Below are 11,154 nucleotides of genomic sequence, written 5' to 3' on the forward strand. Positions count from 1 at the left end.
CATCAACTGATGAAAAAATGCTCCAGAAAATTGTATGGGCGCTCTCTCGAAAACCGCTTGAAAGGGGATTCCTCACTCGTCCAATAGGTTAAATTCTTCAAATTTATCCTTAATCTTCGGTAGTAGTAACTACCCCCGCGCCATGTGACACGGCCGCTGTAATGGTCCGACACTGGAATTATAAGATGTGCACTTCCCTGAAAAAAAAAACCAACAACGATAATTAATAATTAATAATACAAAAATACAATTGGTAATATACTTACATAATTAATAACCAACAACGATAAATAATTAATAATAAAACATAACCAATAATGAATAAAACAATAAAAAATAAAACAATAATTAATAATTAAACAATAATCAATAAAACAATAAAAATTAAAAAAAAAATAATCAATAATTTATACTAAAAAAATAATACATAAGTAATAAAATAATAAAAGATAAAACAATAATTAATAATTAATAAAACAATAATTAATTATTACAAAAACAATAAAAAATAAAACAATAATTAAAAATTAATAAAACAATAAAAATTAATACAATAAATAATCATTAATAATAAAACAATAATCAATAAATAATAAAATTAATAAGACAATAAAAATTAATACAAAAGTTAATAATTAATAATAAAACAATAATTAATAAATAATACAAATTTATAAGACAATAAAAATTAATACAAAAGTTAATAATTAATAATAAAACAATAATTAATAAATAATACAAATTCATAATTAATAATTAATAATTAGTAAAATATTAATAAATAATAACACAATACAAATTAAAACAATAATTAATAATTAATAATAAAATGTTAATTAATAATTAATAAAAATTAATAATTAATAACTAATAATTAGTAAAAAATAATAAATAATAACACAATACAAATTACTACAATAATTAATACTAAAACATTAATTAATAATTAATAAAAATACAATAATTAATAAAACAATAAAAAATAATACAAAAATTAATAATTAATAATAAAACAATAATTAATAAATAATATAAAACAATTATTAATCAAAAAAAATAAAACAATCACTAAATACTTATTAATACCTAAAACAATAATAATAAAATAATAATTAATAATAAATTAATACCTAAAACAATTACTAAATCATTAATATTAAAAAAAAAAAACAAAATTTATATCGGGTCCGATTGGTCCGATTGGCCCGATTTGGTACCCATCGGACCCATCGGTCCAATCGGACCCATCGGTCCATACACTATACATCGACCCACCTTAAAAATACGAAAGCCAAAATAAAAACTTTGGACCGATGGGTCCGATTGGCCCGATGTAGGCCCATCTGACCCATCTGGCCCATGCACAAGAATCGGCCCATCACCCCAAAACCAGGCCCATCGGCTCCTATCATCTAACCCATCGACCCGAGCCCAAATGAACCATCTGACCATCGACCGTATGGAACAATCTGACAACCATCTTCCCCAGATCCGAATGGCCACACAGTCCCATTTTCACAATTTTCACAGTCCGATCACGGACCCGAATCCCATTTTCACAACAAAATTCTTAAAGCTAAACAATAATATTTCAGAAACAATCTAAACTCTTTCTAAAAAAATCAAAAAAAAAAACACATACCTTTGACATTTTCGGAGTGGGTCGGGGTTGGGAGTTCGTCGGAGTGGCCTGGGGTCGCGAGCTGGGGTTGCGAGTTGGTCCGACCGTGTGCTCCTGGGAAATCGGCCGACTGTGTGCGTTTTGGGTTTGGGGTGGGTTTCGGCAGAGAGACTAAGAGAGAGGATGAGAGAGGCTGATTTCAAATGAGAGAAATGAGAGGGGTAGTTTAGGAAAATTGTTTAAATGGGCATATATTACCAATTTTAATAACTTTGCATTTAGGGGAAAATTTTTTGGGTAATATAAGCATATTAATTCAAATTTCCCTAACATATCCACTACTTATTTAAAGTTAAGACCGAGCGAGAAATGTAAAAATTGTGTTATATTTAACACCCAAAAAGTAGTTTTGTGATAAATTTACACTAAATTTTAGTTTTGTGCTCCAATGCACAATTACAAAATTTTGATGTAAAATTTGATATCTTTATTATTAAAAAAAATAAAATTTAATAACTTTATAATCAATTTTATTATTTTTTAATATGTAAGATAATAATAAAAAAAAAAGCATTACTATTAGGCACCAGTGGTACCTAGCACCATTGCGACATGTCGCCTTGCGATTGGCTAGCGATACTCCATAAAAGCTATTATATTAAATTATATGGGACCCGATACTTAATTAGACCAATAGCAATATTGACACGTAGGATAGTGCTAGGCACCACTGGTGCCCTTTAACATTTCTCTTAAAAAAAATATAAATATTTCATAATTTAATGTGATAGTTAAATATACTAATAAAATAATAGAAATAACATAAATGTAAATGAAAAAGTAGTGCATTTATTGTGGTGTAAATTTTACATCATAGTAAATGTTATGCTAAATTTGACACAAAATTTGTTATGTTCTAAATTTACATCACTTTTTGACACACTATTGGAGCACACTTTAATTTTGTTAAATAAGTTATATTTTAGCTTTTCACCACTTATTTAAACTTCCATTGGAGATACTCTAATTAGTTAATCAATTAACGGCCAAAACCACTCACACACAGTAGTATTACCCTTAAATACTAAATTTCCACTTAACTTTTTCACCCTAATAATTAATGATTGAAATTTATACACAACTTGTTGAAATAGTAATATAAATTGGGTGTAGTGCGTTGTTGTAAGTTGTCACATATCGTCAAAATTATCCACCTTTCCTTTTTCTTTTCTTTTTTGGCCATGGTTTCCAAGGCAAACAAATTGCCAAAGAACAACCAAAACATCATTATAATATCTATGCGGAGATTTCTTAAGGCAACGTATAGTGTAGTAGTGTCCCCTCACAACACGTTGTTGCATAATAAACTTTCTTCTTCCTCTTTCCTTTTTAATAGCTAGCTATTTAATTATATATAACATTCTCTAATATACATAATTAAATTTTAATTAATTATTTTTAAATCAAACTTTTCTTTTTTCTTTCTTTTTTTCCACAAAGTGGGGGTCAATATTAGACAATGCATGTGGATGCAGATATGGGGGGACGATCAGAGGTGGCTGTTGGTGAGTTTAGAGGACAATGCAACGGTGGAGGTGGGGTAGTCACCGTTAATGGCGGTGGAAGTGGTGGTGGTGACACGTTCGCAACGTGGACACATGGTGAGTGTGGATGCCGGAAGAGGCTCGCAGCTGTGGGGTGATATGACTTTTGGAGGAGCCACTTTCATCGACCTAAGCTCCTCCACTTCTCTTTGTAGTCTTCTGTTTTGTTCAGTCAGTGATCCAAACCACCTTTTCAAGTACTCACACTCCATCTCTGTCTGTTTCAGCTTGCTCCTGTAAATTGTAATTATTTCAATATGTATATAGTTTTATACAGCAAATTATAACTAAATAAAATATATTATATATATATATATATGACATAGCATAATTATTAGTGGCATTTTATACCGCGTGCTTTGGTTGGGATAGATAGCTGAATTGATATTATCTCATGATTAATAACACACTTTATATATATATACTTATTACATGATCTAATTATAAGTATAATGAAACAATATGATTTATAAACAGATGTGAAGAATGCATGGGATGTATATATATATATATATAGTACGTACAATATATATTATTATTAGTAGATGGCACAGAAGGACTACTAGCTAGTAATGGGGTCAAAGTTGCACTTATGAGAATGATGAAACTGACAAGCACACGAGGAGGAAGAACATACTCATCAAAAACATATCTTCTTCTTCTCTCTCTCTCTCTCTCTCTCTCTCTCTCTCTCTCTCTCTCTCTCTCTCTCTCTCTCTCTCTCTCTCTCTCTCTCTCTATAAATATAGACATATATATATATATTATCATCGATGCTCTTCTATCTTTTATTGTTCTTCATACTTTGGACAACTATCATTATAAAGCTCACCTCACTTCATCACATTCACATACATACACATATATATATATATATAACCTCATCATCATTCATATATATGCATGGTTGTTCTTCATAATTGCATATATATGCCGCTCCTGGACCACCTTAATTAAGCTTTCTCACTATATGTATGTATATATTGCCGCAAACACATATAATACTTTTATAATTATAAAATAACTAATATAAATGCCATGTAAAACATAAAGTGTATTTTACAAATTTAATCATATTAAAAATATGTATATATTGGTAATTAGATAAATGCTATGTGATTAAAATTTATAAAAAAAATATTTATATATGTATATATAGACGTTTTATTATATATTGGTCTCCATTTTTCTGTTATATGTTTTGTGACTTTCTTAAATTTATTTATTATTAATTTGATCGTGGCCATTTCTCCACTTACAGTTAGAACCTTAATTATTAATTCTTTAAACAGTAGCAACTTCGTTTAAGGAGCATATATAATCTCATGAATGACATGTTTGCTAATAACATATATATATATATATGCATTATTACAGTCAAACTTAAACAACGACTCACCTTTAACTGTATTTACACTCATTAAATCAAAATATTATTATTCTTCTCAATTTTATGAATGTCTCTTCTCAGTAAAGATTTGTGAGCAGATTTTATACTCCACGTACAAAGGCCATATATATTCTTCAAACAAGAAAAAATAAAATCCTTGAATGGTTTTTTTCCCTTTGAAAAAAGATAAAATTCAGAAAATCGAATATGTTGATACTACAATATTTTATTTTAATATTTTAAAAGTATGTCACTACAGAAGTTTCTCCAATAATAACAATAATAATAATAATAATAATATATTGATATATGCAAGTGGATAAAATGGAGAGCAGATAGGGCTATATATACATATATGGATAAATGAGTCTAAAAGCGAAACTGTAAACATCAAAGCTGGGCCTAGAGTTTTATGTTATAGGAGATTACGAAAGATACGGGAGTAGTAGAATCAGATTCAGATGGTATGTACATACTTTGTGATATATATATATATAAATTCAACAGTTATATATATATATTCTGTCAACGCTAAATATCTGGACCTTACTTAAATCCCAACCACCAACAAATTCATATATAAAAAAGTATTATGTATATTTATATTTTTCGTGACCTTATCTCACCATATATGTTATTATTACATATATGTACAAATGTGTGTGTATATATATGTATAGATATATATTAGGTTATTATATGGTACGGTACCTGGCCCTACGGTTCTGAAACCAAACCTCAACTTGACGTGGCCTTAGCTTCAACTGCAACGCCAAAGCCTCTTTCTGTTTCTGCAATTAAAATTATATAAGTAATTAATTAGTATAAATAATAACAAAAAAAAAAAAGTAAATTCAAGGGCTATTTCAAAAGAAGAAGAAGGTGGTGGTGGTGGTGGTGGTGGCGGTTTATTAATTATTATTATTAACAAGTGCATATATTAATTAATATATGTATATATAGGCTTACAGGGTTTAAGGTATGGTGTTGTCTGAAGCTTTCTTCAAGAAGACGAGACTGTTCCTTTGAGAGACGAAGTTTTTTCCTAGGAGGGCCTGAATGAGTAGTATTACCACTACTCATCATTATTTCATCTTCCTCTTCCATCCATTCTTCTTGATTAATATTATTATGATCATAATCAAGATGATGATGAAGATGATGATGATGATCTCTTCCAACTGATGGTACTTGGTTTATGTCCAAATCTCTCATCACTACCCACCCACCCCAAAATAACAAAATTATTTCATACATATATACATTTAAATCAAACAAAAATTAGCCTTAATTTTATTATATATATACATGTCACCAAACTGATCCACATCGTATATTAATAATAATCAGAAGATAAAAAATAATAATAAGAAAACAAGAAACATAACTCTATATATAAATATTACCAGAAGAAGAGAGAGAAGGAGAAGAAGAGAAGCCTATTGTCAACTCCAGGTTCGAAGGGGTGGTAGGTAATATCGCCATAGAAGTATACAGTACTTATTTGCAGAGGGGAAAAGGAGACTATATTATATATATGTATATATATGAGGGAAAGGAGGAAGAAGAAGAAGAGGAAAAAGAAGCAAATAAGGATTTTTGTTTTGAGAGAGAGAGAGAGACAAATAAAGGTAAAGTAAAAATAAAATAGGGCGATGGAGAGAGAGAGAGAGAGATGAAAAAACATACACCAAGCTCTTATGATGAAACGGAGGGGAAAAAAAGAAAGAAAAGGTGAGAATGTAAAAGGTCAAATAAATAGTAGTGGGAGTTGGAGAGAGAGAGAGTACTACAGAGGGGAAAATTAACGAATGTAGGAATAGAAAAAAGGAAAAAAGGAAAAGGGTGTGAAAGAATTTAATAAAGAAATGAAATGGTTTTGGTTTTGGAGTTAAGATAGGGGCTATAGCTATTTGACTGATGTCGTCAAGTCAAAGGGCATGACCCACCTGATGGTTGACACGTGTAGGGGGCGATGGTAAAGTGAGTGTAGGAGAATAGCCGGCAAGCAAGTCTTCCTATTTAACCGAAACTAAGCTAATTAAGTGGGACGGGGTCTCCCAGTACTCAGCTTGTCGGTTCTAAAGGTCAGCTTCTGAAATCATTGGAATATATTAACCTATAATTAAGCAATTCCACTATGTATCCAAATTCATCCTCAACATTTTAAACATATACCAGCATTATCAAATATTTGTTGATTTTTTTCATATACTTATTAAATTAAAATATGTAAACTTAATATTAATAATAATTTAATTATAACGTGTTAAGTATCTTTAATTATAATTTTAATTTATATTATTTTTATTGATAATCAAATACTATTAGGTCATTTCATTGTAACATGTAAGTTTTGTTATAGGGAGAGAGACAAATTATGTTTAAGATATTGGTCAATTGTAATAATGTAAAAAATTTGATTTTATTTTTGGATAATTTATAAAAATAAGAATAAATAAATGTGCAGTTACTTTTTTGGAGAATAATAGAGTGAATGCAGTTTTACCTGCTGCTAGCGGCGGGTACATATTTTTACAAGGTGAATCGTAACGCTTTTGCATTAAAACAAAGAAGAAAAAGATAGGTTTTTTGGTGATATTTAATTATATATATTTACTTATAGAGAGAGTTGAGAATGTCATTTATGTAGGGGAGGAAGAGTGTGCTTTTATTAATTGCTTGCCTGCAACTCTAGTGTCCTTTTGCTGTAAATGCATCCATGTAGTTCCTCTTCTTTTTTTCTTTATTTAATGTGTATATACATATATATTTGCTGAAGTAAATGCATCAAATAGTAGTAGTTATGACTTTGAAAGAAGACTTTGGCATATGGGTAGGACTTTTTGCGCATGGAAAAGTCAATATAATGGGTTAAAGTTTTCTCTAAAGCTAGCTAGGCATGAAATAAAGATGTTAGTATATGTTACTCTTATTGGGTTCTTGACTCTTCAGCTCTATGATCTTGAAACCGCTATAACATATATAAGTGGTACCATTATCATATACATATATGAACCACCTCAATAAAGTACAATAATTGTTGATTGTTTATATATATATATATTATAAGGACCATTAATATATTTTGTTGGTTTAGAGTTGATCTAATTGACTAATTATGAATGGGTTGCTGGAATTAGGCAATGTCTAGGTTCTTTTTCCCCCAAACTACCCACAAACGACTCTATTTCCCTATTAATCAATAAGATCTAAACAAATTAAGAGTAATTCAATTGAATGATATTGATGAAGTATATACTAAATAACTAGCTGTTCTCACTTCAACTTTATTCTAGTAATTAATAATAGTGTTTTTTTTTCTTGGCTAGTGCTTATACATTAATAACATCAACAATATAAGTCATCCTATAAAATATATAATAATTAATTAATTAAAAAATATATTTTTAACTAAAACAAAAAATTAATAAGAAAGAGTTTGTTATTTTGGGTTGAAGTAACTGTACATATATGAATTAGGTTTTCTCACCCAAAGACTTACATTAACCTAGCCCAGCCATCGTGTGGGGTTTTTCTTTGTTTCTAACTAAGACTCGCGGACTCCCTTTTAATTAGGTTTGGGTGTGGCTCTAAGGGGTGTTTGGAATGGGTTAATGCTAACAAGGGAATGGTAATGTGAAATATTACCTTGTTTGTTTTGAGTCGTTGGAATGTTATTCCCTTAGTATTATAACAACCCTTAAGGAGGGTAATGTTGATACTTTCAAAAAGAATAGGATTGAATCATTACCTTCTATTATATTAATTTAAATAGAATTTTTGAATTAATAAATAAATTTAAATACCAATAATATTATCATTTATTATAAATAAAATATTATTGTATATATTTAGTTTGTGAGATCGGCTTTTTTTAACTGAGTTATTTTTATATTATTAGCAATAATATATGTATATTCATTATACATAAATTTTATGCGAATGGTGTACACATAAATGACATATCAAACAAAAATAAATAATATAGTGATAAAATATATAGAAATATTCATTTTAATAAAAAATACAACAAAATTTAATAAGAGCTTTTTCATTTTTACACTTCAAAATAGTTTTTTTTTTGCATTTTTGCATTTTTGCATTTTTACGAAATTCTACATAGAAACATCTATTGCAACTAACGTTGCAACCTAAATTGCAACAAAAAATTGTATAAAACTCATATTGCAACTAGCGCTGCAACCACTTTAGAAACCCAAACCGTAAATTTGAAAAGAAAAAAAAAGTTAAAAAAACAGTTTATGAAGTAATTCCCCAATTTAATATTAACTAATTAATAAATAAATTTCTTTAATAAATAATTATTTTTTATATATAATTAATATAAATAAATATATAAAAAATATTTTTATTTTTATTTTTTAAAATAATATATAAGATTCCTGTATTCAACCAAACAGTTTAATTTAATTAACAGGAATATGATTACATATTACCTTACACAACCAAACACAGTTTACACATTTCCCTATAATCATATTCTCCTTCATAATATTCCCTATAATCAAATTATTTTGAACACCTCGTACCAAACGCTAAGTGGGTTTGTTAATCCCACACAAGTCCTTTAACCTAATAGTTTAGAATGGTTTTTAGTCTCTATTTTTTTATTTTACTAACAGATCTAGTTTGGATGGTATGTGGCTACATTGGCAGTGGGTTGTCTATAGATTTCTCCTCCTTTTATCATTCTATTTGATTGGTCTTTGTTCCGAGCAGATGGGAGGGTCAGGTGTTTGAGGATTGTCAAATCTATTGGATTCGTCACACAACAAAAAGGTGGAGAGGCAGAGGTCCTTCGATGGGTGTTGTGGTTCCAATGTCGTGAGTGTTTGAGATAGGGTCTAAAGTCAAAAAAATTCCTATTATGATGAGTGTATGAGAGTTGAGCTGGGATTGAGGGCTGGCGATCTATGTGGGGGCTTGGGTGTGGCTCTGACCGGGGTTGTTGATTCCACACAATAGCCTCATAGTTTGGAATAGTTTTTGGTATTTGTTTCTTTATCTTACCGATGGATCAATTCTCGTGTGAATCTAGTTTAGGTCGTACGTGGTTGCATTGGCGATGGGTTGTCTCTAGATTTTTTTTCCTTTTGTCATTTTGATCGATAGGTCTTCCATCCAAGAGGATGGGGAGTCAGGTGTTTGGGGATTGTCGCATCTGTTGGATTCGTTCAAGAGGTGGATGGGCAGCGGTCCTTCAGTGGGGGTTGTGGTTCTGATGTCGTAGGTGTTTGAAGCAGGGTCCATTGTCAAAAAAAATTCTTGTTTAGTTGAGTTGAATGCATGAGAGTTGATCTTGGGTTAATGGGTGTCAATCTGTGTGGGGGTATTTTTCAATTTATTATCTTGATATATTTTTTTTCTTCTAATAATGGTGGTTCTCCATCGCCCTATTTGTTATTGTTTTGAAAAGTGTCATGTACAATTTTTGTCTTTATTGGTCAATTATCAATATCTTATTGATGAATTTTGGTAGCTTTGGCAAGGATAATTTGGTTTTTTCTTTTGTCATCAAATATTGGGGATTTTTGGATCCTTATTGGCCTTTATTTCATGATCTATTCTTTTGTGATTGAGTATCATAACATAGTTGCTTGTGTTATTTTCATTATTTACAATTTAAAAAAGGGGTTATTATTTTTAGATTTTATAGGAAGATCATTTGCTTATAGCCATTAGTAGGTGGACTTTGTTAGATCTCCATTTGTTTTGAAAACTTAGTATACTTCACACATTTTTTATATCGTTGGTGGTTTATTGGGCCGTTAGTTGAGGTTGCTATTAGGGTCGGTTTTCTTCCATGAGTTGGTAAGTCTATTATTGTTGATTTTGTTTTTTATGTTATATTTTTATGATTTGTCTATTAAGAATATTTTTTTGTTTTCTTAAAAAAAAAAACTTTACATATATGTTAAAAAAATTTATTAAAATCCACCAAAACTTTTTTTTTAAATGCATATTGTTTAATTTTTGAAGAAAATTAAAAAAAAAAAAAAAAAAAAAAGCTTGATTTAGAATTCGACCCTCTTACCCAAAAAATTATATTGATTTATCGTACTACTGAATTCAAACTCTTTATATTATTATGTATTAATTTTTAATAATTTTCAACACAAAAAAATAACAATTTTTTCAACATATTATATTATTTAAAAAGAAAATACATCCATCAAATTAAGTCTTTAGGAGCTTTAAGATCTAATCCAAAAGTTGCGTAGTTTTATTGAGTTTGGCTCGCTCTGGAAAGCTTTCATTGGTCACATGTCAGGATTATCAATTTTATTAAAAAAGAACTTTTTAAGGGGCAATTCTTATACTCGAAATTCAGCTACCATTTCAGTGGAGGACGTGTCAAGATAAAGAGAATATGAATCGATGAAATCACTTTTAATGGGATAACTCATTAATTGCGTAAGTAGCAGAGGATACTTACAACTTGCTGACTGTAAGATCTTATGCGAGGAAAAGATATACAAACTGTTGTTTAGTGTATTAACGAGAAACCATATGTC

General features: G+C 29.4%; 1 protein-coding gene across 1 annotated transcript; it reads right to left on the reverse strand.

The window, feature by feature from the left end:
- Positions 1–2,628: 2,628 nt before the first annotated feature.
- Positions 2,629–6,619, reverse strand: LOC115700801 (homeobox-leucine zipper protein HOX3). Its single transcript, XM_030628454.2, has 4 exons — positions 6,022–6,619; positions 5,585–5,832; positions 5,327–5,406; positions 2,629–3,459 (listed from the first exon to the last, which is right to left on the reverse strand). Exons 1-4 carry the CDS (start codon positions 6,098–6,100, stop codon positions 3,171–3,173), a joined length of 696 nt encoding a protein of 231 aa, XP_030484314.2. The 5' UTR covers positions 6,101–6,619; the 3' UTR covers positions 2,629–3,170.
- Between the last annotated feature and the right edge of the window lie 4,535 nt (positions 6,620–11,154).

This window comes from Cannabis sativa, chromosome 8 (assembly GCF_029168945.1).
Source record: "Cannabis sativa cultivar Pink pepper isolate KNU-18-1 chromosome 8, ASM2916894v1, whole genome shotgun sequence".
NCBI lineage: Eukaryota > Viridiplantae > Streptophyta > Magnoliopsida > Rosales > Cannabaceae > Cannabis > Cannabis sativa.